Source organism: Aquarana catesbeiana, linkage group LG01 (genome assembly GCF_042186555.1).
Source record: "Aquarana catesbeiana isolate 2022-GZ linkage group LG01, ASM4218655v1, whole genome shotgun sequence".
Lineage (NCBI taxonomy): Eukaryota > Metazoa > Chordata > Amphibia > Anura > Ranidae > Aquarana > Aquarana catesbeiana.
Window position 1 is genome coordinate 571177613 of NC_133324.1, and position 27738 is coordinate 571205350.

General features: G+C 43.9%; 1 protein-coding gene across 1 annotated transcript in view; it reads left to right on the forward strand.

Moving 5' to 3' along the window:
* FRAS1 (Fraser extracellular matrix complex subunit 1) overlaps positions 1 to 27738 on the forward strand; it is an 830295-nt gene that overhangs the window by 52732 nt on the left and 749825 nt on the right. The window contains exon 2 of the mRNA XM_073597432.1: positions 6636 to 6667. Within this exon, the coding sequence (XP_073453533.1) occupies positions 6636 to 6667 (32 nt within the window). The remainder of the gene's footprint in view (positions 1 to 6635; positions 6668 to 27738) is intronic.

The window sequence follows — 27738 nt, forward strand, 5'->3', positions numbered from 1 at the left end:
GTTTTTACCCCAGGCAAAGATCAGTGCCATAATTGAGCTGGTTCAGGGGGTCGGGGCAAAGAAGGGTCCTTTGTATGAGGTTGTCGGGGAAGATATTGGCTTCAATCGAAGCTGTTCCCTATGCTCAGTTTCATTCGAGATTGCTGCAAAACCATATCGGCCTGGAACAAGAAGATTTCAGGCACTAGATCTTCCAATGCGTTTATCGCCAAAAGTGCACCAGAGCCTCAATTGGTGGAGGATTTCCGAGAATCTGCAGAAGGGGAAATCCTTCTTACCAGTTACCTGGAAGGTGGTAACAACAGATGCCAGCCTTTCAGGTTGGGGAGCAGTCCTGAAAGAAGCGTCTGTCCAGGGGAAATGGTCAAGATCCGAAAGGACCTTGCCCATCAACATTCTAGAGATTCGGGCAGCGCGTCTAGCCCTAAGGGCCTGGACATTCAGATTGCAGAATTCTCCTGTCAGGATTCAATCCGACAATGCCACAGCAGTGGCTTATATCAATCACCAAGGAGGCACCAGAGGTCAGGCAGCCCAGTGAGAGGTAAACCATATCCTAACCTGGGCAGAAAAACATGTGCCATGCATATCGTCAATCTTCATTCCAGGGGTAGAGAACTGGCAGGCGGACTACTTAAGTCGTCAGCAGTTGTTCCCGGGGGAATAGTCCCTTCACCCCAACATCTTCCTGGCTATATGCAAAAGATGGGGGATCCCGGATGTAGATCTGTTTGCATCAACAACAAAGTTGACAACTTTGTGTCAGGAACAAGGGATCCACTCGCATGTGGAACAGATGCGTTGGTGACCCGTGGAATCAGTTCTCACTGATTTATGCATTTCCTCCTATTCTACCTCGACTTCTTCGCAGGATCAAGCGGGAAAGGAAGTCGGTAGTTCTTGTGGCCCCAGTGTGGCCCAGAAGATCTTGGTATGCAGAAATAGTAAAGATGGTGGTAGGGCCCCCATGAACCCTACCACCACGTCCAGACTTGGCTATCGTAGGGCCCAGTGTTCCATCCTACTTTACAAACACCGAGTCAGTCATACATTCGGCGGCTATGGATGCTGGATGATGGACTCGGGAGCGTGCCCGCAAGGTAACCCTCCGGGAGAGCGCTTCTCCTAAGGGGTTATCTGATGTGGGGAGGAGCCACGAGAGCCACCTGGGGACACCAGAAGATGAGGTTCGGGGCCACTCTGTGAAAAACGAGTTGCACAGTGGGAGGCAAGTATGATATGTTTGTTATTTAAACAAAAAAAAACGAACCCTTACAATCACTTTAAAGTGAATAATGCAGTGTACACACGGTCGGACTTTTCGACCGGACTGGTCCGACGGACCAAATCCGGCTGACAATCCGATTGTGTGTGGGCTTCACCAGACCTTCAGCGGTCTTTCCAGTTGCAAATCTGACGGACTTTAGATTTGAAACATGCTTCAAATCTTTACGTCGTAACTCCGCCGGACCCAGAAATCCGCTCGTCTGTATGCTAGTCCGACGGACAAAAACCGACGGTAGGGCAGCTATTGGCTACTGGCTATCAACTTCCTTATTTTAGTCCGGTGTACGTCATCACATACGAATCCGTCAGACTTTGGTGTGATCGTGTGTAGGCAAGTTCGTTCGTTAAAAAGTCTGTCGGAAGTCCGTCAAAAGTCCGTCGAAAGTCAGCCGGAAAGTCCGTCAGACCAGTCCGGTCGAAAAGTCAGCTCATGTGTACGCGGCATTACTCTACACCAAGTTCACTATATTGACCACCTATGTATTTACACATGATGATTCTATCTCTCTTAATCTCCTCTTCTCAAGAGAAAATAAATTCAGTACAGCTAATCTTTCCTCTTAGCCAAGGTCATTCATGACTCTTATCAGTTTGGATGCTTTTGGCCTCATGCACACTAGATGTTTTTAACTTTCCTAAAAGATAGTTTTTGCAGAAAAAACGGCTGACCCTTGTAAAAGTGTTTAACTCTTTTACAAACGTCTAGGCGCATTTACAGGCTTCAAGCCCTTGGGCGTTAATTCCTTTCATTCGCCAGAATAATTTTATTCTGGCAATTGAAATGAATTAATGCTCAAGCTCTAAATCGCCTTCAGATGTGTTTAGGCACGTTTACAAGCATTAAGCATTTTTTCTGTGCAGCACATTGACTAAGTGGTTAGCACTTATACTTGGCAGCACTAGGGTTGTTGGTTTGAATCCCAACCACGGCACTACCTGCCTGGAATTTGCATGTTCTTCTTGACACTGTGTGGGTTTTCTACCACACTCCAAAGACTTTCTAGGCTTAGTGGCTCCTGTATAAATTGGCCCTAGCATGTAATGTATGAATGTGACTTAGGGACCTCAGATTGTAAACTCCTTGAGTGCAGGGACTGATGTGAGTGTACAATACAGTATATATGTAAAGCATCGTGTAAATTGTCAGACTATATATGTATCTGAAAAAGAATAAATCTTCTATTAGCTGCTACCACAGAACACCCACCTAAATATTGTGTGATTAAGCTGTAAGCCTTTTTTTGTTGCATATGGCTTTTTTGATTTTGACTATTTAATAAATGCAGTAGCAGCTCAGAGGAGATGGAGATTTCTTGTGATGAGGGCAACGTGATCTGGAGGATTAAGCTTACACATGGTAAAGTCAAGGTTTAGGACATTTACTAACTTGCGCTGAGTGCATTTAGACCAATCTCTATGTAGTCTTATACCCTTGGTAAGCAGAATTTAAGTGGCAGTTTGGTGGTGAAAGATACAAGACCTGGAGAAACACAGCTGAAAGAATATACATTGTTTGTGGACACTTTCTTACTTTTGTGTTTCTAACCACAGCTGAATGTAATACATGACAGGGAAAGTACAGTGTAAGGTCCCATGCACATGGGTCTAAAAATACTTGCATTCAGATCCATTAAGGGCCATTTTCTAACTGCATAGGAAGCATGTAATGCTTTGCAATCGCCAAATTCACACCTAGATGTTCAGCCGCTTGAAGCTGCATTCAGTCAGGCTATATTTACACAAAGGAGAAATTTCTGTTAACCAGGACCTTTACACCTAGTTCACACCACTGTGATTTGACAGTTCAAAATCACATAAGTCGCACCCTTTTTGGCAATCGAACCATTCACAGTGACTTTAAGGCTGGGTTCACACCTCAGTATGGAGTGGCTCACAGCAGGGGTCCGGTGCATCCCTGTTCACCATTTCAGGTTCGATTTCAGTCCGAATTTTTGGCTGATTTCGGATTTGAAACGGACCAGAGGACACACAGGACTCCCGCGCAATTCGCTCTGGAGCCGCTTCAGAGATGTGTGAACCGGCTCCATTGAGAACCTGTCACAATCTTCTGACATGCGACGGGGATGCAGGTTAACCTGCATCTCATTCGCAATAGTGTGAACCCAGCCTAAAGGAGTTGTAAAGGCAGAAGGTTTTTTTTTATCTTAATACATTCTATGCATTAAGATAAAAAACCTTCTGTGTGTAGCAGCCACCCTAGCACTCCCTAATATTTACCTGAGTCCCCTCTGTCCAGCGATGTCCATTGGCTGAGACATAGCAGCGATGCCATTGGCTCCCGCTGCTGTCAGTCAAAGTCAGTTAGCCAATCAGGGGAGAGAGGGGGGTGGAGCTGAATGACAGCTCCATGTCTAAATCGACACACGGAGCTGCAGCTTGGCTCGGGTGCCCCTATAGCATGCTGCTTGCTGTGGGGGCACTCAACAGGAGGAAGGGGCCATAAGCAGCGAAGAGGGACCCCGGGAAGAGGAGGATCCAGGCTGCCCCGTGCAAAACCAACTGCACAGAGCAGGTAAGTATAACATGTCTGTTAGTTTGTAAAGGGTTTTTTTTTTTTTATCGCTTTAAAAAAGGTTCCTGCACTACTTTTCTGCAATTTCATTGCGACATGCATTGACTTCTATTACATGAAGTAGCAATGAGATCAGAAATCCAAATTGCACCGATGTGTGGCTTTGAAATCATGCTGAAGTAGCGCTATTTCAAAGCTGCACTGGCTTAAGTCTGTTTTTTTTTTGCTTGATTTTGTGGTGCGTTTTTGGAGCGGCACCATTCATTTTGAATTTGTTCAATCTCTGGAAGATTTTGCACTTTCTAAGGTGGATGGAATTCCACATTATTTTTTAATCAATCTTCAATAAACTTTTTTCTATACTACACGGCTTAGGTGATTGTTATTGCCTACTTTTCACAGTCTGTACTACATGGCTGTTTCCTTTTCATTTTGAATGGGCCTCCCTCTGCTCCAAAAACGTGCCAAGGAAGCTCACAAAACTTTGGCACTGAGCAAGGTGCGTTTGGCTTTTTTTGCAGTGATTTTCATGCTCTTTGTCGCACGACAATCGTGGCAAAATCACACCATGTTTGTGGTACCATTAAGAAATAATAGCACCGCAACCATGTCCCACGTTTTTCTGCAATTCTGGAATCCAAAGTGGGGGTTGAATGCATTTACATCCAGATGCAGGGTCAATTAATCTGGGAAGGATGACGTTTATTTATACTTCCTAGATCAATTTCTCCTGCTAAATGCAGGTGTACCCATGTGCATGCGCATGTGGCCTAGATGCTACACATAGCAAGTAAAATAACTGAAGTTAGAGGGGGAATTCCCATCAAGATAAAAGCACTCAGAAAACATATGTTAGTTTATGTGTACTTATAAAGTATTTATTTTCAGGTGGTGAAATAACTTGCATTGAGGGTTGGAAAATTGTTTGTAGCAGATGCGTGGATGATGCTGAATGTGTGAATGACAAATTGTTTGATCAATCTGTATTGTGTAAATCAGCAAGTATAGAATTCACCAGGAGGAAAAGATTCTGAAGCACAACAGAATGATGATATAATTCTAATACGTATACCTAAAAATGACAGCGTTCAAGACTACGTAAAGGGAACATCTCAACCTGGTGACTTGGTGTAGTATACAGTATATGTACAGTCTAATCTAAAGTTCAGTTAATAGCAACAATAATTAATAATTGAAAATTCATGAAATTCCAAAGATAAAGATGTACATGACATAACTGTTCATATAACATAATTATTTAGCTTAAAAAAAAGAAACAAAACATAAATATGGATCAAGAATACTATGAGCATCTTTGTGTATCTATTTTTACAGAGCATTAAGGGCCAGTTCACACAAGATGCAGTTCCGTACGCTTTTTTTCTGCACAAAATGCATGCAGTGTTTTGCATGTATTTCAATGGCTCTAGTTCACACCATGTAGAAAGTTTCAGAAACTGACCTGAAACTGCATGGTGTGAACTAGAGCCATTTGAATACATGGAAAACACTGCATGCATTTTGTGCAGAAAAAAAGCGTACGGAACTGCATCTTGTGTGAACTGGTCCTAAAGGAAATGTAAAGTCTTTTTTTTTTAAATAACAAACTACTTACCTGCTTTTTGCAATGGAATTGCAGTGAGTGGCCCCGAACGTCTCCTTCTGGGGTCCCCCATTGACAGTCCTGGCTCCTCCTCTTCTCAATGGGCCCCCATAGGAAATGGGCTTCTTATGGGGGCCCACCTGCTGGCTTGATCCCGAGCTGCGCTGCCTGTGTCCCTCTCCTTTTGTCACAGGATTTTACTGAGTAATGTCTCCTACTGCCTTAGCAAAGCCTGTGAGAGTGGAGGTTGAGCCGCTAGATGGCACATCGCTGGATCGAGTGAAGAGTCGGGTAAGTAAAAGGGAGGTGAGGGAGTGGTATTGGTAATGGAACATTTTTTACCTTAATGCAGGGAATACATTAAGGTAAAAAATAAGGCTTTAGAACCACTTTAACATCTTTACATCTGTTACTCAGATGTTTTAGCTCTCCAGGTTATTCTGCATGTAACTGTAGATGGCTTTAAAATGCTTAGTATATATGCAGCCTGCTTGTGAAGTCAGAACTCCTAATCTGTGTGTTTGTTCCAAGTCAGTGATTTAAAGTGTTGAGTCCATTGGATTAACATGACTATCAGTACTAATGGAAGATAAATTAGAAGTCACCAGTATATAGTTAGAAGAAGTAACCTGTGGGCAGGAAGAATATTTATGCAAGGTAATACATGGATTTGGGGGGTGGGGTGGGGTTGTTCAAATTTACATTCAGAACAGTTGTTCCATTAAAGTGTAAGTCCACCCTAAAATTAAAATCCCTGCATCTACAGACATCCACGACCTAAGATTAACCTATCTAGCCCTGTAAACAAGAAATCAGTATATATACCTTTTTTCTAAGCCGATTTGGTCCCGTCTTCAGTGGCAGAAGCTGCCGTCAATGGCTGTGAAATGAATGGGGAGTGATGTCACCCACAGAGTTATAATTGGGCTTCTGTTGTCATCTGTGTCCTCTGCACCCACCTTCACAGCGAAGCCACGACTGGCAGCTCAGAGTAGGATTGGGTTGAAACGGCTTTAAAAAAGGTACGTATACTGATTTCTTCCTTACAGGGCTAGATAGGTTCAGAGTTAGATCATGGATGTCTATAGATGCAGGGATTTTAGTTTTAGGGTGACTTCTACTTTAAATACCAGCTGTTTGCAACTTTTAAGTAAAAGTTATATTGTAAAAATGCATTCCAAAACTTATATTTACTTTTTTTCTCCCTTACAGGTGCCTGTGTCTTCCAGGGTTCGCTGTTTGCGGTATGTCAGCTTACATATCAGATTTTGTAAATTTTTTGGGTTTGGTCAGTAGTATGAATTTTTTTGTACTCAATAATTTGTAGGATTTATATTAAATTTGGATGTATGTTCAATTCATTTGAATTGTATATGAGTTTTTGAAGAAAAGTAAAAAGTCAGAGGATGGAACAATGACTGGGCTGATATTTTTTGGGAGTTTGCATACCCAATCGTGCTAGCAGAAAGAAAGAAAATCGTGTTTTGCTTTTTAATGGCCACACAATTGTGTATTCAAAGTGAACACAGCACCACCTAACAGTTACTTTACAAAGCGAGCATTCAGAGGTGAATAGCGACCATATTGCTTGGGTCTATGAGACTTACAGAGCTTACAGTCTCAGTGATTCAGAAGTACAGCAGAAGCTGCCCTTCTTCTGGCATATAAACATAATGATTTGCAGGACATACAGTAGAAGTATGTCTGCATGTCGATGAGGTCCTCTCGAGGAATGAGAATGTTTGGCTGCCTAAAACCTATGGAGGAGTTAGGATTTAAACTAAAAAAATAATGCAGATATATACTTACTTTGACTCAGAAACAGTTGGTCTGGAGTCCTGCAGCAGGCAATCACTTGATACTGATTTTAAGGGAGAGGGGTGGGCAGATAACTTGGGTAGTCCTATTTCAATATTAGCTTGTTTTATGTCTCCACAATTCAGCTCATATACTGTAAATATATACCTTATAATAATGTATTAACCTGATAAAAAGGTATTTGAACTGCAGAAAATTATGCTTTTCTGTAGTAAAAACTGAAACTTTCCTCCATATTAGAAGTTATTATATTGCTATACAAAGGTTCAAAGATAGTAGAAAAAAAGCCTTTGCTGGAATTCTTTATGCATATATATATATTGTTTAAGGAACAACGAAAGGTCACTTAAGATAACCTCATCAATAATTCTATGTGAAATTCATGTTCAAGGAATCTTCACATTACAGTCCTGAGAAATGAATGCCGATTAGGATAAATATTTTATACTCCCATGGGATGCCTTTGTGCAAAATCTTTATCAAGTTTTGCCCTTTTTTCAGACAGTTCAACATGTAACAGGAAGCTGGTGTCACAAATTTGTATTTGGTTTATAAAATCACTGTTCTCTGTTTAAATGAGCATGGCCTTGTCTCACTAAACTATGATAATATATGCTGCATGTGTGGAAATACCACTTGATTTATGAAAGTAAGAGATGGTTCAACCTTTAAAGCTGAACTCCAGGTACATAAGAGACACAGGGTAATAAAGCTTTGTATTCAGTAATATTAAGTAAATTATATAAAAATGCAAGTAATTCAAGTACCTAAATTTAATACCAGGCTTGCAATGCCTTGTATGCCAGCTCGTGTGCTAGCACGGAACATACTGATAGGAAAAGGAAGCAGAGTGATAGAGAGATGAGCTCATTGGTCTGCTGCTTCTCTTTTCACTGTCCAGTCACAGGCTAGGTGTAGAACCTAGTCCTGTAAATGTGTTAACTGCTGCAGAGGAAAATCAAGTCCCAGAACTGCATGAACCGAAATACAAATCCTTTGGCAGGTAAACAGCTAATGTATACTATTTCATTGTTATTTAAAACTGAACTATACTCACCTCAGCTCCAGCGATGGGACGTCCCATAGCTCCCCGCCCAGCCACTGACCTCTTCAGGCGGCCAACTTGCAGATCTCAATTGCTGGCCATTGTAATTGGCCGGGCAGGGATGGCATCACTCCTGCACATGTGCTGAAGTTCAGTCAGATTGGGCATTGCCAAATTTGTACAGTGAGCTGCATGTGCACAGCTCACTGTACAAGGACGGACAGGCATGTAAGTAACTTGAATGCAAAAGAGACAAAGCATTTAAATTCTTCCCTGTTCACCCTTCTTATAATTCTGGACTAAATTCCCACTTTACTGCTTATTTCCAACTGACCACGCGAACACAGATCAGCTTCTATTTTTTGTGTGGCCAGTTTGGAAGAAAGGTGACTGACAGGATCAACCAGGCACTTCAGATCAAAGAAGTATATAAAAATGATAGAGACTGTGGGGTTCATTTTCTAAAGCTGGAGAGTGCAAAATCAGACTCGCTTCTGCATAGAAACCAATCGGCTTCTAAACTTAGCTTGTTCAATTAACCTTTGGCAACAAAACCCAGAAGCTTATTGGCTTCTATGCAGAAGTGAGCCTGATTTTGCACTCTCCAGCTTTAGTAAATACCGGTAAGCCCCTATGATTTATGAAATGCACATATTTGAACACGTACAATACATAGAAAAAATATTTAAGGTAACATACACTTTAATGAATGTAGGCCAGTATATTGATTCATTTTTTTTAGAGGGAACAAGGGTGGAACATCTGTCACTGCTGGTAGAATAAAGTTCTGCAATGTACAGCTTCACTACTTTCCCCTGCACATATCACATATCTGGACATTTTAACCGCTTCTGGAGCGCCCACCATACATATACTGTGGCAAGCGCAAAATCGCGCACCTGTATGTGATTTTGTGCACGTGGTGTAGGGGGGCGCGCGCATGCCACTGGAGCGCTGCTCCCGCTGTGATTGGACACAGCTGGAGCCATTCAGCGGGTCCAGCGGTTGCGGTGGCCACCGCGACCCGCCAGTCGTTCACAGGAGACACGGAGCAGCGGTGTGCCTATGTAAACAGGGCACACTAATGATCTGTCAGTGAGGAAAAGAGATCTTCTGTTTCAGCTAAACTGAAATATGATCTGTTTTCCTCCAGTGTAACACTCCCCCCCACAGTTAGAAAACTCCTCCCTAGGACACATGTAACCCTTTGATTGCCCCTGGTGTTAACTCCTTCCCAGCCAGTGTCATTTATACAGGGATCAGTGCATTTTTTTAGAACTGATCACTGTATTGGTGTCACTGGTCCCCAAAAAGTGTTACTTAGGGTCAGATTTGTCCACCGCAATGTCACAGTCCCGTTAAAAATCACTGATTGCTGCCATTACTTAAAATAAAATTAAAAAAATGCCATAAATCTAACCTATAGTTTGTAGACACGATAACTTTTGAGTAAAGCCAATCAATAATTACTTATTGGGATTTTTTTTACCATAAGTATGTAGCAGAATACATATTGGCCTAAACTGAATGAAGAAATTAGATTTTTTAATTTTTTTATTGGGAATGTTATATAGCAGAAAGTAAGGAATATTCTTTTTTATCCTAAATGGCTGCTCTTTTTTTGTTTATAGCCCAAAAAATAAAAACCGCAGAGGTGATCACATACCACCAAAAGAAAGCTCTATTTGTGGGGAAAAAATGGATGTAAATTTTATTTGTGTACAACATAGCATGACCGTGCAATTGTCATTTAAATCAATGCAGTGCCATCTTGCAAAAAATGGCCGATCGGGAAGTGGGTTGTAGTACCCTCTACCAATAGGTAGGTGCTAGTAATATGATTTTACTAGGAGACTGTCAGCACAGGTAAATTTAGGCAGGCATATGCTGCAAGCTAGGCATGTCTGTTTTAATCTGGGGGCTGGGAGTGGTGAGAGTAGCAGTGGGTGTGGCCACCTGTGCTCCAGTTCTGAGGCGCCTCCTCCGCTTCCAGGGAGAGTGTTCTGGAAGAGGGGCAAGGCCTAGAACTGTGGCAGGCAGCTCATGTGGGAGCCCTGACCAATCCCCAACTGGTATTGACAGGGGGCGGGCCTCCTATATAAGCTGAGGTAACATGCCACTGGGAGGAGTTGTCGGCTAAGTGAAGAGGGGGATGAAATACTAGACAGCAGCAGGAGGGCACCCCCATCTGGGGGAGGGGGTGCGCCGATCGTAGGAGGAGGCCCAGGGAGAGCTGTGAAGGAATTTTGCCTCTACACGGTCATTGGCAATGTCTTTATCATCACACGGTCGTTGATAAAGAACTCCTGGAGCAGAGGGGCAGGTGAAGCTGTTGGAACGTATGGTCCGGTCAAGTTCTCCATTAAGGACTCAGGGCAGAGAGAGGTCGGTGAGTGTACCACAGTGGAGGGCTGGATGTGCCAGGAAGTATGTGAGGGAACTTTGCTTCTACAAGGTCATTAGCAAAGTCTTCATCATTACATGGTCAATGATTAGGAGCCCTGGATCAGAGGAGAGACTGTGGGGAGATGTGTCAAATCTATGTGACCTGAGGGCACAGGATTTGCAAGCTGGGCTAGCTGGGAACAGTAGTCCTTCGCTCAACATGTGCTTCTAAACTACTGGGCCTCCGGGGAAAGGTACTGCAGGCCTCTGGCCCAGTAGCAGCGAGCAACCAGAGCCAGTCAGAGGAACTATTAAGAGTGGGTCCTTCTAACATACAGAAGAAGCTGTGACAAATTACTGCAGTAACAATTTCATGATAAGTTTATGCAGGAGAAGAGCATCTCTAGGAACACCACCCTTACACGGTCAAGAGTGATGTCCTCACCCTTACACGGTCATGGGTGAGGAATGCCTGGAAGCAATAGTCTGCGGTAGTTAAGCAGGAGAGGAGCAATAGTCTGCATGGTGATGCAGGAAGAAATGCAGGAGGAAGATCATAGCTACCATATATGCATATCATTTCTTCAGGCTCAAATATGTACTAACTTTTAAACCTTTAAATATGATGGCAGAAATTAACTATTCTATGGGCATCCCATACACTCCTTTCCCCAACCAAGTTGTATCCTCCAATAAAAAAAACAAAACCAGCAAAAGACTGTTCATTGTCTCGGGGTGAATTGGTGGATGTTTGTTACTAGTGGCAACTACACCGCTACAGGGTAAAACCTTCCGGAGCTGAAGTGGTTAAGGGCCAGTTCACACCAGGAATCGCACAGGAACATACTCCACATTCCTGTGCGATTCACATGCACTTCAGTGCAGTGCTATTTGAGCCTATTCATTTTGAATGTGCTGATTCACACCAGACCCCAGCAAAAGCAGTGCATGCACTACTTTAAAAAAAGCAGAGCAACCAGATCACATGGTACATCTGTAACATGAGATCCGTTGCAGGAAAACACACTGCATTTGCGACCTGCATTTAGGGTGTCATTAAATTACCATTGACACACTCTGCAGATCGCAACTGCAGTGCGTTTTGATTGTAGTGGGGGAAACTTGCACAGAACGTGGTCTGCATTCTGGTGTGAACAGGTCCTTAGTAAACACAGCCTCACCAGACTAACTAAGCCCCAGTGGGGACATATGTTGCACACAAAAATAAAAAAAAATGTTTTTTCAGTAAATTGGGGAAGAATTAGAATATGTATGTATTACTTTAAATATTATTGCCTGTAGCCACCTGTGTCAGTGACAGTTGATGATTTCAGTGAGAAGATCCCCTCAGCAAGGTCATGGACAACAATAATTGACAATAGTGAAACCTTGAAAAGTATTTACTCTTTCTATGTCTACTCAACATGTGAAAAATGGCCAGTGTTGGGATTTGAAGAAGAGTGTTTTTTACATGTTTAATTTTTCACTTGAATTCTGTAATTAATGAGTCAGTTTCATTGCCCTGTGAACTATAGCTACATTTATAGCAATATGGAAAGTGGACTCTAAGGCCCCTTTCACACGATCGGACCGTTCAGGTCCGCCTGTCAGTTTTGACGGCGGACCTGAACGGGCGCTCCATGTTAGCCTATGGAGCGTCGGATGTCAGCGGAGACATGTCCGCTGACATCCGACCCCGTCCGATCCGCTAAAAGCAGACGTATGGCTCTACGTCCAGATCCGTCGCTGGCGGATCGGATCGGGTGAGATCTGACGAAAACGGACACGCTGTCCGTTTTCGTCCGATCCCTCCATAGGCGGCAGCGGCGCCTGACAAGCCCCTCCCCGCTCAGTGAGCAGAGAGGGACCTGTCATCCGCCGGCTCAGCGGAGATCAACGGACAGATCTCCCGCTGAGCCGGCGGACCGAGGCGGGCTCCGTAGAAACGGAGCCCGCCTCGTGTGAAAGGGGCCTTAAGTGTGTATATGTATTACATCAAATCTCTGCTATAAGGCTACTTTCACACTGAGGCGCTTTACAGATGCTATAGCGCTAATAATAGTGCCGGTAAAGCGCCTCTCCTCTCACTCCAATGTGAAAGCTCGTGTGCTTTCACACTGGAACGGTACGCTGGCTGGATGCTATAAAAAGTCCTGCAAGCAGCATCTTTGAGGCACTTTAGGAGCGGTGTATACACCGCTCCTAAAGCGCCCCTGCCCATTGAAATCAATGGGCAGCGCCGCTGCAGCAGCACTTTGAGGGAGCTTTCAACCCTTTTTCGGCCGTTAGCAGGCGTTAAAAGTGCCCCATTAGCGGCCGAAAAGCGCAGCCCCAGTATGAAAGTGCCTTTAGAGAAGTTAATAAGGAGAAGAGCAGCATGAATAGGGAAAGGACACTTGTAATGATTTTGATGTGCAGTGTCTTTGTGGTGATTGAGGTTGTGTGATTTTAGACCTGCACTAGAGAAAGGGTAGATGTTATACATCCAGTATGCATTATAAAGGAGCACCTAAAAGTCACAGATCTTTCTTATCTACATTTTTTTTTAGATCAATGTTTTAAAAGGGTTAAAAAGCTTTTTTACATAAGCTATTTGCACAAAATGAAGATTAAACTAGAAAGGTGCAGTTATATCTGTGATCTATGTATGATGTTTACCTATAGGTACAGTAAGAGATATTTACTTTAGATGCAGCCGGTGTTGTCACTGGTGCATGCGCTCTGAAGGAACGGCATACCCGTGGCGTTCCTTTTAGAGCTGTGCTGTAAAAAGCTACTCCTGCGCGCATGCACGGGAGTGACATCACTGCCGGCTCAGGCCATTCAAATCGCCGAAGCCTGCGAGCCTGGAAAAAAGACTAGGTGAAGATGGAAGAGCCGTCAGCGGTGACAGCGCGCTGCTGGAGGGCTTCGTTTTCATGTGCTAGTATTATTATACAGGATTTATATAGCGCCAACAGTTTACGCAGTGCTTTACAACTTGAGGGTAGACAGTACAAATATAATACACTTTAATACAGTAGGAATCCGAGGGCAGTGCTAGTATATGATGCATACTAGCACATTTTGACTTAAACTGCTCGGGGCCTGTTTTTTTTATCTTTTTTTTTCTTTATGTGATTTACTACCGGCAATACACAGTGGAGTTCATTTCCTAAAACTGGAGAGTGCATTGGTGCAGCTCTGCATAGAAACCAATCAGCTTCCAGGTTTTTTTTTTTTGGTCAAAGCTTAAAGCGGAGGTTCACACAAAAATTGAACCTCCGCTTTTCGGAACTCTCACCCCCTCCGGTGTCACATTTGGCACCTTTCAGGGGGAGGGGGATGCAGATACCTGTCTAAGACAGGTATTTGCATCCACTTCCGGCATAGACTCCCACGGGAGTCTATGCCTCTTCCCGTCCCCACCGCACTGTCTGCTGGGACACACACGGGTCCCAGAGACAGCGGGGACCAGTTAGGAAGCACAGCGCGACTCGCGCATGCGCAGTAGGGAACCGGGAAGTGAAGCCGCAGCGCTTCACTTCCTGATTCCCTTACAGAGAATGGCGGCGGCAGCACCCGAGGACCGAGGGACGATTCGGTCTCCTGTGCCGACATCGCTGGACCCTGGGACAGGTGAGTGTCCTTATTTTAAAAGTCAGCAGCTACAGTATTTGTAGCTGCTGACTTTTAATTTTTTTTTTCGCGGGACTCTTTAATTAAACAAGATGAAGTTAGAAGCTGATTTACTACCATGTACATCTGCACCAGATTTTGCACTCTCCATTATTAGTAAATCAACCCCATTGTGAGCCTTTGTTAGATAAAAGATGTAGTGACATCTGTAGTGCCACATTGTTCAGAACTATACTGCATTCTTAATACAGCCTACGGTTGTAGTTTTTGAAATATTAGTTCAAAACATGCCTTAAAGAAACTTCTCAAGCACGGTTTCTGAAAAGATGTCTATGTAAAATTTCAGGAAAAGTTTAAAAAAAATTGGTATATTCATATTGCTTTTAGAAAAATGGTTGCATTTGGTGATGTTTATATGGTTATAGATTGAGATATCTAAAAGTACTAACACACCGAGGCAGGAGCAATATATTAAATTACAGGAACATCTAATTAGCAGATCAGCCTATAAAGACACATGAGAGCCTGTGAGAGATAACATGTAGCAGAGAGAAACAGCTGGCCGCGGGATATATTAATTGTAGGCCTCATTTTATATGTAGACTACACAAGGCACAGATTTGCATGTACTTGTCGCCTAGAGGGCCGATACCAGCTGTGTTCCTCGAACTGGTATTTGAAAGTTATAATAAAACCCCAATGGAAAATTCCATACCATTGTCATAATGTTATTAGTGGGATGTCTTGCCTATGTATGGGCATGCTGGGCAAGTTCATGTGTTTAATTCATCACAACTTTCTTCAGTCAAACTAATACACCTATGGGCCTAATCTTCACTTATGACAATTTAAAGCTTATGGTTACTATACACCAGGGATATGCAATTAGCGGACCTCCAGCTGTTGCAAAACTACAAGTCCCATCATGCCTCTGCCTCTGGGTGTCATGCTTGTGGCTGTCAGAGACTTGCTATGCCTCATGGGACTTGTAGTTCTGCAACAGCTGGAGGTCCGCTAATTGCATATCCCTGCTATACACTAACAGTGGCGGCTGGTGCTCAAAATTTTTTTTGGGGGGGGGGGCGCAAACAAACTGAAAAATTAAACTGTTAGTAATGCAGGGCTAGCCGTTTATCAGGTGGTTATGTATCATTACTGCTAGATAAAACTATGCCCATCATATGCAGCCTCACTGTGCCCATTATGAGGGATTCCCACCATTCCTGTGCTGAGTTCCCTATTCTGTACACCTGCTGTGCCCATTATGAGGGGTTCCCACCATCCCTGTGCTGAGTACCCGGGTCTATACACCTGCTGGCTGCTGTGCCCGTTATGAGGGGTTCCCGCTGTCCCTGTGCAGAGTTCCCGGGTCTGTACACCCACTGTGCCCATTATGAGGGGTTCCCACCATCCCTGTGCAGAGTTCCCGGGTCTGTACAGATGCTGGCTGCTGTGCCCATTATGAGGGGTTCCCACTGTCCCTGTGCTGAGTTCCTGGATCTTTACACCCGCCGTGCCTATTATGAGGTGTCCCCACCATCCCTGTGCTGAGTTCCTGGGTCTGTACACCTGCTGTGCTTATTATGAGGGGTTCCCACTATCCCTGTGCTGAGTACCCGGGTCTATACACCTGCTGGCTGCCATCGTCCATTATGAGGGGTTCCCACCATCCCTTTGCTGCGTTCTCGGGTCTGTACACCTGATTTGCCCATTATGAGGGGTTCCCACCATCCCTGTGCTGAGTTACCGGGTCTGTACACCTGCTGTGCCTATTATGAGAGGTTCCCATCATCCCTGTGCTGAGTACCTGGGTCTGTACACCTGCTGTGCCCATTATGAGGGTCCCCACTCCAGTGATGCAGTGCATCAGTAATGCCAATGGTAGCCCACTGCTAGCCTTGCTGACATAACCACTTTTTATTTGCTGGCACCATACTCTGAGTCCCAGGATGACATCTCTGGAAGATTTGAAGTCCAGCACCAGCTAAACACATCAGCACAAATTAACCCATCCACTCTTCCCTAGCAGCAGTAATATGACTTGGCCTCAGGGCTGCTGTTAGAAATGATGGGTACAGCGTACCTGATCAGCAAAAAAAAAAACGGAAGGAGATATGTCCTCCGATGTCTAGCGGAGTCCATTTACACCCGACTGCCCATAGAGCAGCGTTAGCTCGATCCGTGGCCGCTCCGCATAATCTGAATGGACATGGACCTGTCATCTGTCCGCTCTGCTCTGATCAGTGGGGAACCAGTGGATAGAACCCCCGCTGAGCAAAATGGAGTCCCCCTTGTGCGATAGGGGCCTAAGGATGCATTTCACTGTCCTTCAATGATCATCATCATGATAATCATACTGCATCACTTGTCTCAAGCTCAGGAAGACTAATTTGGCATTTAGTGTATGTCAGTGGGATGAAGGAGGGGAACTTGACTCTGTTGAAATGCATGAAACGAAAGGGGAACTTGAAGGGAGAAAGTGGGGCTAAAAGGACTTTAAGGGTGATTTTGGATGGGTGGCTATTGTGGTGTTTGACAAGCAGTGAGGGGGCAATATATCATTTACTCACTGCCTGTTTTAACTCTGAAAATGCAGACCCACAATGCCCCAGCCATGTTTATTGCACGCACTTGCAGGGTAGTTGTGGTGCACCCCATTCATGGTGACATGCCATTTAATTTTTGCCATTGAACAGCACTGAGTGGCTGCATCTCCTTTTTCAGGTGGGGTGTTAAAACTTCAGCTCAACTGCCTGCTTGTACTGCCCAGCTCAGCTGTGTGAATGAGCCCCTAAGGTTTTCTTTACAAGTATTATGGTATCAGATCTGGGCATTCCTCTCTAAGGGTCAAATCACTGACTGTTTGACTGACACCCTTTCCACCCCACATTACTTTATCTCTTTTAACTGTTCAACAGCTCAGTACATTCTCTGCAGTCATATAAGGTGGTCTTAAAATAGATGATTCCTTTTATTATTTCATTCCTACTACAGCCACCTTAAATGAGTGCAGAGAATGTGCTGAGCTGCTGAACAGTTAAAAGAGATAAAAAGTAATGTGGGATGGAAAGTCAGACAGTGATTGGAATGGTCAGATCTGACACAGGAGGCTGCAGCATGGGAGAGGTGAAGATACATAAGGGGAGAGCAAACAAGGAAAAGTGAAGGAGGGGAGAGGATCTGTGTGATTGGGAAGATGTACAAACTTGCAGTACACGGAGAGAGGGGGAGTAAAGTTGGAGGTGAAAGGTGCTGCTGTAGCAGGAGTGAGGACAGTGAAAATAGCATAGCAGGTGCTCCCCCAGTCTTGGCCCTGCATGTACTGTACCTATACTTCTCTGTGTATTTACAGGGATCCCTCTGTGTGCACTGCTGGTTGCTGAGTCTTTCACAGGGAGATGGGTGGAGGACATGGACTACTGCACAGACCTATAGCTCTCTGTCTGCCCTGAGCCTGCCACCGTTCTGCTGCTGCTGGTTCCCTCAGCACTTACTTGTTGAAGGAGGCAGGCAGTGTGTGAGCCGAGTCAGTCCTCCGCCAGCAGCACAGAGACTGAGAGAGCTGGGACTTTAATCTCACTATTGGCAAAAGCGGCCAGTGTAAATCCGCATAGGAGCCGAAATAGAGAAAATAGTCCCTCTAGCTACAGTCTCCCTCTGGATGAACTGATATCCCCCAGCCCAGCCCCCCCCCCCCTTATCAGCAGCCCTGGACAGAACAGTGGATGGATGGCCACCTACCTGTATGCAGGCTGGGCAGCGATCGCCCCCGGGCACTCCAGGGTCTAATCTGTTTGTTCTCTGGGCTCAGTAGCAGCAGGCTGGGAGATGTACAGGAGTGTCCCATGGCTGGCTGGTGGAACTGGAACAAGTTGACCAGTGACACAACAGGAAGTGTAGTGATCCAGCTAAAAGCACCGCCCTACATCCTCCACGGCTCCGCCAATTATAAACCGCCACACGCAGAATAATTGTATAGTGGGAGTGTTCAGGGTGCATGGCTTTGCGCCCGATGAAACGCTAAATGAAGCCAGTCAAGCGTCCCAGCTGCAATCACATGATTGCAGTAACGTCATACTTTCCATAGACACCTGTGTGTCTGGCGCCCGCACACACTTAAAGGTACTTTTTATTTTTATTTTTTATCACTAGCTTTGGGGGGGCGGCTCCCCCTATTGACGCCACCACTGTACACTCAGTGATAGAGCTAAAGCATATCTAAATCTGATTCCACAGTAAATGAGTTAAAATTGTGCACAATGTAAGGTATTTTCAATATCAAGTTGCTCTAAACCTTTATATAAAGTGAATCCGTGCAAAGAACATTGATGGTGCTAAACTTCCATATAAAGTGACTCTTTGCAGATAAAGTTGATTGATTATCATATTGCATCATATTAAGAATAGTCCATTATGTTAAAGATGATTTTCAGATGTGAAACTGACACATGATGCACCCAAGAATCGTGGTGAGAAAAGATATAATCTCCACCTCTACACACACTGCCGCTTACCAACTTCAAATGATCTCCTATTACAGGAGATCACGCACGCTTTTGGCTTAATACCCAGCCCGGGCCTTTTAAGATGTAGAACGATAATCACAGCGTCTTCCCAGGTATTATCCTTCAAAGGTACGTATTGTCAGTTGGTCCCTATGAAGAAATAAAAGCTTCCACAGTCTAAAATCTTTGGGTGATTTTATTAGATAAAAAGTGTTGCACTTACAATTTAGACAAATAAAAAATGCAGTATAAACTCCAAGCCGTCCGGCTCTCAATTACAGCCCATCAATCTGGGACCTGCGTGTACGCGGTGACATCAGCACGTTGCTCTTCCCTACGCGTTTTGTCACCTGGCGTCATCCAGAGGCACTTATGTGTGACGAAACGCGTAGGTAGGAACGACGTGCTGATGTCATTTACTGTAGGCGGGTGGCATGTTTTGGTTTTGGGGCGTGCATTTACTACAGCAGGATTTTGTCAGCAGGTCCTGGCCAGTGATTTATGGCTAATACCTGCTGATTGGCTGTAGCCATTCACAGCACAGAGTCCTGTGTTTACAAACACACAGGGCACTGTACACAGGTCAGCGATCTTTGTTAGTTTAACCACTTGAGCCCCGGAAGATTTGGCTGCTCAATGACCAGGCCATTTTTTGCGATACGGCACTGCGACGCTGTACCCAAAAAATCAACGTCCTTTTTTTCCCACAAATTGAGCTTTCTTTTGGTGCTATTTGATCGCCTCTGTGGTTTTTATTTTTTGCGCTATAAACAAAGGAACAACAATTTTGAAAAAAACACAATATCTTTTACTTTTTGCTATAATAAATATCCCACATTTTTTATTAAAAAAACAAATTTTTTCCTCCATTTAGGCTGATATGTATTCTTCTACATATTTTTGGTAAAAAAATTTGCAATAAATGTATATTGATTGGTTTGCGCAAAAGTTATAGCATCTACGAAATAGGGGATAGATTTATGGCATTTTTATTGATTTTTTTTTTACTAGTAATGGCGGTGATCTGCGACTTTTATTTTACTGAAATATTGTGGTGGACAGATTGGACATTTTTGAAACATTTTTGGGACCATTGACAATTATACAGCGATCGGTGCTATTAAAATGCACTGATTACTGTATAAATGTCACTGGCAGGGAAGGGGTTAACACTAGGGGGTGATCAAAGGGTTAGCTGTGTTCCCTAGGTGTGTTCTAACTGTAGGGGGAGGGGTGGGACTGTCTAGGAGGAGAGAGAGATCAGTGTTCATACATGGTATGAACACACGATCTGTCTCTACTCCCCTGAGAGAACCGGGATCTGTGTGTTTACACACGGATGCTGGTTCTCGCTCTGTCACGAGCGATCGTGGGAGCCTGGCGAACATTGCGCCCGCCAGGCACTCACATCGGCTCCTGGCATACGCAGCGGGCATGCGCTCCACTAGTGGCCAAAAGGCGAAGCGACATAAGGTAACATCGAATCGCCCAGCTGTACAATTCTGCCGCAGTGGATCTGCGGCGGCTGGTCGGCAATCGGTAAAAAAAAACTGGCTTCTAAGGCTTCATGTACACGGGACAACGTTTAACCTCTCCTGAACTATTTAACTTGACAGCTAAAAACCGGCATCTAAAAAGTCAGTTTGGCCGTGTTTACATGCTGCAATTGCAGCTAGAAGCGTTTGTAAAAAGAAAAAGAAAAATGTTGTTTCAAATGCCTCTGATCATCCGTCTGAACCCATTTTTTGCATTCCAAAAAAAGGCTTCTAACCTCAACTGCCTAGAAACTACTATAAATGACCCTGTGTACATGTACTGATAAGATAACAGAGGAGAGTTCAGGGGCAGCTGAAAAAGATGCCCAATTGCTCCTAAACATCCGTTTACCAGCAGCAGTGTACATGAAGCCTTAGTGTTTTAGCTGGCTCCTACTGTAGATTCAAAGCAAATTTGTCAAGACCTGCTCTAGCCAATTTATGACTTGACAGTTTGGTTGATAGAAAAAGTCACTGTGACAGTTATCATTCATGAGTGTAATTGTTTTGGGAAACGGTTAAATTGATGAGTATGGTTCCGCTTTAGGCTACAAAACAGTTACAGCCTGTCTTCAGGCTATAGGTTTATATTAAGGAAATAACTATAAAAACAAACAATTTAAAGGAAATTTATGATCACAGCATACACTTTTATTTTATAACATCAGCATTGTAATAACAATACAATAACAATAGTTATACTTGACAATCCAATAAAAGCTTACTTGGCCATCTCTTGCCAGAACTTTCTGGATTCCCTGCATGCTTTGCAACTTCTCCTCTGCTGTTTATTTTCAGTTTAAAGATTATACATCCCATAGTAACTTCCTGCCTGCCTCTACTGACTCCGCCTCTTAAAACACCTTGTCTCAGCACCTCTGTAGTTCAGAAGGCAGGCTCTGCGAATTCTCTGACACAACAGTGCCGACGCCACAGGGCGTAGTGAACATTTGTCACAGAATTCAATTAAATAAGTGGGATCTTGACAAAGTAAGTTTATAAACTTCAAGAACTTTCAAAATAATAGGAGTAGGCAAGAAATAATTGAAATACAATGTGGAAATAAAAGATTTTATATTTGAATCATAGATACGCTTTAAGCCAGACCCAGTCCACAAAATCTACCAAGATTATGACCATTCATGAGGACATGCATGAGTCACTTATGCCAAACATTAAAAACATTAGAAATCCCCAAAGGTGTGAATATGTAGTATTTGTTACACTTAGAAATGCCTACAAAAAGATAGGAATTATTTTTGATTTTTTTGTGTAAAATAGCTGCTAGCTGATTTCAATGAACAGATACCATGAGTTTTTTTTTTTTTTGCTTGATTTGTGCAATAGTCAGAAACCCATATTTATATGTCTTCCCAAGGGTTTGTCCAGTGGCAGTAAAGATGAAAGATACCAATTTAAATTGGTTGGGGGTGAATGTAGAAGGCTTGAGGTTGAGCAAGGCTTCACATGGATTTTTCGGAAGGCTATTTCCCAAAACTGTTGTTGATACACTCTCATCCAAAATTGTTTGATTCATGGACATTCCCACCACACATATATCAAAGTGCTAGACAAACCACAGCCCCGGAAACAACGATCTGAGGAACCCTATGCAAAATTAGGGATTTTAGAGGGAACCATATGCCACTAGAGGATAAGGTTATAGTTACCCTCCAAAAAGAAAGAGCTCATGAGCCATGAGTAGTGATGTCCCATTCTTTGGTCCATTGTTGTGGCGCCAGTGAGGACCCTAGATCATTTTCCTAATTTGGAGTGTAAACTGGATGGTCAGAAGTGTCACTCCCAGATAAAGAATTATAAATACATTATAAGCATTCTAAGAATGTGCCTTTCGCTAATGGGTCACCACCACAAATGTGTTAGAAGGAAGTGAGCATCAAAGGTGAATCTGCGTGTTGCAATGTTGATTTAATGTAGTTGTGAATTTGAGGATATTGAAGCAGTTCCATTGGAGGGATGTGATCAGATGTTTGCAGCGTATCAAAGCTTAACACATCTTTCAGGGTATACAATTTGACCAGGAAAAAAGGAAGGGTTGTAACTTATGGTAGCCAAAGGCATACAGTATGTGGTGACAATAGCCTAAACCATCTATCTAAATATTTCATCTGGTCCCATAGTTTCAAAGAATGTTTAATTATGTGCTTTTGGGTATCGGGGATAATCCATAGAAATGTATAACTCCCTATAGGGGCAATCAGGTAAACCTCTAAACTTACCAACAATAGGGTATTAGAGGTCGATTGGTATGCAGCGAGGTGGTCTATTTGTGCCGCTCAATGGGTATATTCGGTTCACGCAAAATCTAGTAAAAAGATTTTATTTCTTTTTGCAAGTTTTTATCATGTTTGAAATCCAACAAAATGGCACAATTTCACAATTTACTTGAAATGACAATCTCAAAGTTTTTTTTTTTCCTCACATATTCCTTTTGTTTGTATAGTTAAAAAAAATAGCCAAAGTTATTTAGTTTTCAAAGCATTTCACAGCTGTTTATTACCATGGTAAAATAATTTTCCTGATTGATCTCGTCTGTATATAAACAAGTGCAGTAACATTTTCACTTCCAAAATTTTGCCTATTTCCTTTGATCAGGTGTTATCCATTTTAAATGAAGGGAATCCTGTACAACCACTTTTACTTACAGGTAAGCCTATATTAAGGCTTACCTGTAGGTGCTGGAAATATCTCCTAAACCTCCACAGTTTAGGACATATTTACAATAAAGCCGTGTGGTGACGTCTACAACACATGCGCACTTTAGAAAGGGCAGACTTTGCAATTTTTTCCCACTTCATTTAAATTTGATGGTGATCATTTGGGGACTGCAGTCTTCAAGTCATTCAACATATTTTCAAAGGGGTTTAACCACTTGCCGACCAGCCACCATCATTATCCACTTGCCAACCGCCTAACGCAGATATACTGCGGCAGAATGGCACGGGCAGGCAGAATCACGTACCCATACATGATCTGCCTCCCGCGGGCGGGGGGTCCGATCGGACCCCCCCCCCCGGTGCCAGCGGCGGTCGGCATTTGACTGGGAGCGTCGGGAGGCGAGGGGGAGACCATCCGATCGTGGCCCCCCCCTCGCGATCGCTCCCAGCCAATCGGAATCCTCCCCTGCCTGTGTGTAGTTTCACACAGGCAGAGGATGTGATGTCATCTCTCCTCGGCTTGGCAGTTTCCGTCCCAGCGCCGAGGAGAGAAGACATGTGAGTGCACAACACACACACACACAGTAGAACATGCCAGGCATACTTTACACCCCCTATCCCCCCCGATCGCCCCCCGATCCCCCCCCGATCACCCCCCCGTCACAAACTGACAGCAAGCAGTATATTTTTTTTTCTGATTACTGCATGGTGTCAGTTTGTGACAGTTACAGTGTTAGGGCAGTGAGTATTACCCCCCCTTTAGGTCTAGGATACCCCTCTAACCCCCCCTAATAAAGTTTTAACCCCTTGATCACCCCCTGTCACCAGTGTCACTAAGCGATCATTTTTCTGATCGCTGTATTAGTGTCGCTGGTGACGCTAGTTAGGGAGGTAAATATTTAGGTTCGCCGTCAGCGTTTTATAGCAACAGGGACCCCCATATACTATCTAATAAATGTTTTAACCCCTTGATTGCCCCCTAGTTAACCCTTTCACCACTGATCACCGTATAACCGTTACGGGTGACGCTGGTTAGTTCGTTTATTTTTTATAGCGTCAGGGCACCCGCCGTTTATTACCGAATAAAGGTTTAGCCCCCTGATCGCTTGGCGGTGATATGCGTCGCCCCAGGCAGCGTCAGATTAGCGCCAGTACCGCTAACACCCACGCACGCAGCATACGCCTCCCTTAGTGGTATAGTATCTGTACGGATCAATATCTGATCCGATCAGATCTATACTAGTGTCCCCAGCAGTTTAGGGTTCCCAAAAACGCAGTGTTAGCGGGATCAGCCCAGATACCCGCTAGCACCTGCGTTTTTCCCCTCTGCCCGGCCCAGCCCACCCAAGTGCAGTATCGATCGATCACTGTCACTTACAAAACACTAAACGCATAACTGCAGCGTTCACAGAGTCAGGCCTGATCCCTGCGATCGCTAACAGTTTTCTTGGTAGCGTTTTGGTGAACTGGCAAGCACCAGCCCCAGGCAGCGTCAGGTTAGCGCCAGTACCGCTAACACCCACGCACGCAGCGTACACCTCCCTTAGTGGTATAGTATCTGAACGGATCAATATCTGATCCGATCAGATCTATACTAGCGTCCCCAGCAGTTTAGGGTTCCCAAACACGCAGTGTTAGCGGGATCAGCCCAGATACCTGCTAGCACCTGTGTTTTGCCCCTCCGCCCCGGCCCAGCCCACCCAAGTGCAGTATCGATCGATCACTGTCACTTACAAAACACTAAACGCATAACTGCAGCGTTCGCAGAGTCAGGCCTGATCCCTGCGATCGCTAACAGTTTTTTTGGTAGCGTTTTGGTGAACTGGCAAGCACCAGCCCCAGGCAGCGTCAGGTTAGCGCCAGTACCGCTAACACCCACGCACGCACCGTACACCTCCCTTAGTGGTATAGTATCTGATCGGATCAATATCTGATCTGATCAGATCTATACTAGCGTCCCCAGCAGTTTAGGGTTCCCACAAACGCAGTGTTAGCGGGATCAGCCCAGATACCTGCTAGCACCTGCGTTTTGCCCCTCCGCCCGGCCCAGCCCAGCCCACCCAAGTGCAGTATCGATCGATCACTGACACTTACAAAACACTAAACGCATAACTGCAGCGTTCGCAGAGTCAGGCCTGATCCCTGCGATCGCTAACAGTTTTTTTTGTAGCGTTTTGGTGAACTGGCAAGCACCAGCGGCCTAGTACACCCCGGTCGTAGTCAAACCAGCACTGCAGTAACACTTGGTGACGTGGCGAGTCCCATAAGTGCAGTTCAAGCTGGTGAGGTGGCAAGTACAAGTAGTGTCCTGCTGCCACCAAAAAGACAAACACAGGCCCGTCATGCCCATAGTGCCCTTCCTGCTGCATTCGCCAATCCTAATTGGGAACCCATCGCTTCTGCAGCGCCCGTACTTCCCCCATTCACATCCCCAACCAAATGCAGTCGGCTGCATGAGAGGCATTTTCTTTATGTCCTCCCGAGTACCCCTACCTAGCGAACCCCCCCAAAAAAGATGTCGTGTCTGCAGCAAGCGCGGATATAGGCGTGACACCCGCTATTATTGTCCCTCCTGTCCTGACAATCCTGGTCTTTGCATTGGTGAATGTTTTGAACGCTACCATTCACTAGTTGAGTATTAGCGTAGGGTACAGCATTGCACAGACTAGGCACACTTTCACAGGGTCTCCCAAGATGCCATCGCATTTTGAGAGACCCGAACCTGGAACCGGTTACAGTTATAAAAGTTAGTTACAAAAAAAAGTGTAAAAAAAAAAAAAACACATACAAAAATATAAAATAAAAAAAAAATAGTTGTCGTTTTATTGTTCTCTCTCTCTCTATTCTCTCTCCATTGTTCTGCTCTTTTTTACTGTATTCTATTCTGCAATGTTTTATTGTTGTTATGTTTTATCATGTTTGCTTTTCAGATATGCAATTTTTTATACCTTACCGTTTACTGTGCTTTATTGTTAACCATTTTTTTGTCTTCAGGTACGCCATTCACGACTTTGAGTGGTTATACCAGAATGATGCCTGCAGGTTTAGGTATCATCTTGGTATCATTCTTTTCAGCCAGCGATCGGCTTTCATGTAAAAGCAATCCTAGCAGCTAATTAGCCTCTAGACTGCTTTTACAAGCAGTGGGAGGGAATGCCCCCCCCCAACGTCTTCCGTGTTTTTCTCTGGCTCTCCTGTCTCAACAGGGAACCTGAGAATGCAGCCGGTGATTCAGCCAGCTGACCATAGAGCTGATCAGAGACCAGAGTGGCTCCAAACATCTCTATGGCCTAAGAAACCGGAAGCTACGAGCATTTTATGACTTAGATTTCGCCGGATGTAAACAGCGCCATTGGGAAATTGGGAAAGCATTTTATCACACCGATCTTGGTGTGGTCAGATGCTTTGAGGGCAGAGGAGAAATCTAGGGTCTAATAGACCCCAATTTTTGCAAAAAAGAGTACCTGTCACTACCTATTGCTATGATAGGGGATATTTACATTCCCTGAGATAACAATAAAAATGATTTTAAAAAAAAAAAAAATGAAAGGAACAGTTTAAAAATAAGATAAAAAAATAATAATAATAAAGAAAAAAAAAAAAAAAAAAAAAGCACCCCTGTCCCCCCTGCTCTCGCGCTAAGGCGAACGCAAGCATCGGTCTGGCGTCAAATGTAAACAGCAATTGCACCATGCATGTGAGGTATCACCGCGAACGTCAGATCGAGGGCAGTAATTTTAGCAGTAGACCTCCTCTGTAAATCTAAAGTGGTAACCTGTAAAGGCTTTTAAAGGCTTTTAAAAATGTATTTAGTTTGTCGCCACTGCACGTTTGTGCGCAATTTTAAAGCATGTCATGTTTGGTATCCATGTACTCGGCCTAAGATCATCTTTTTTATTTCATCAAACATTTGGGCAATATAGTGTGTTTTAGTGCATTAAAATTTAAAAAAGTGTGTTTTTCCCCCAAAAAATGCGTTTGAAAAATCGCTGCGCAAATACTGTGTGAAAAAAAAAATGAAACACCCACCATTTTGATCTGTAGGGCATTTGCTTTAAAAAAATATATAATGTTTGGGGGTTCAAAGTAATTTTCTTGCAAAAAAAAATTATTTTTTTATGTAATCAAAAAGTGTCAGAAAGGGCTTTGTCTTCAAGTGGTTAGATGAGTGGGTGATGTGTGACATAAGCTTCTAGATGTTGTGCATAAAATGCCAGGACAGTTCAAAACCCCCCCAAATGACCCCATTTTGGAAAGTAGACACCCCAAGCTATTTGCTGAGAGGCATGTCGAGTCCATGGAATATTTTATATTGTGACACAAGTTGCGGAAAAGAGACAATTTTTTATTTTTTTTATTTTTTTTTGCGCAAAGTTGTCACTAAATGATATATTGCTCAAACATGCCATGGGAATATGTGAAATTACACCCCAAAATACATTCTGCTGCTTCTCCTGAGTACGGGGATACCACATGTGTGAGACTTTTTGGGAGCCTAGCCGCGTACGGGACCCCGAAAACCAAGCACCGCCTTCAGGCTTTCTAAGGCCGTAAATTTTTGATTTCACTCTTCACTGCCTATCACAGTTTCGGAGGCCATGGAATGCCCAGGTGGCAAAAACCCCCCCCAAATGACCCCATTTTGGAAAGTAGACACCCCAAGCTACTTGATGAGAGGTATAGTGAGTATTTTGCAGACCTCACTTTTTGTCACAAAGTTTTGAAAATTGA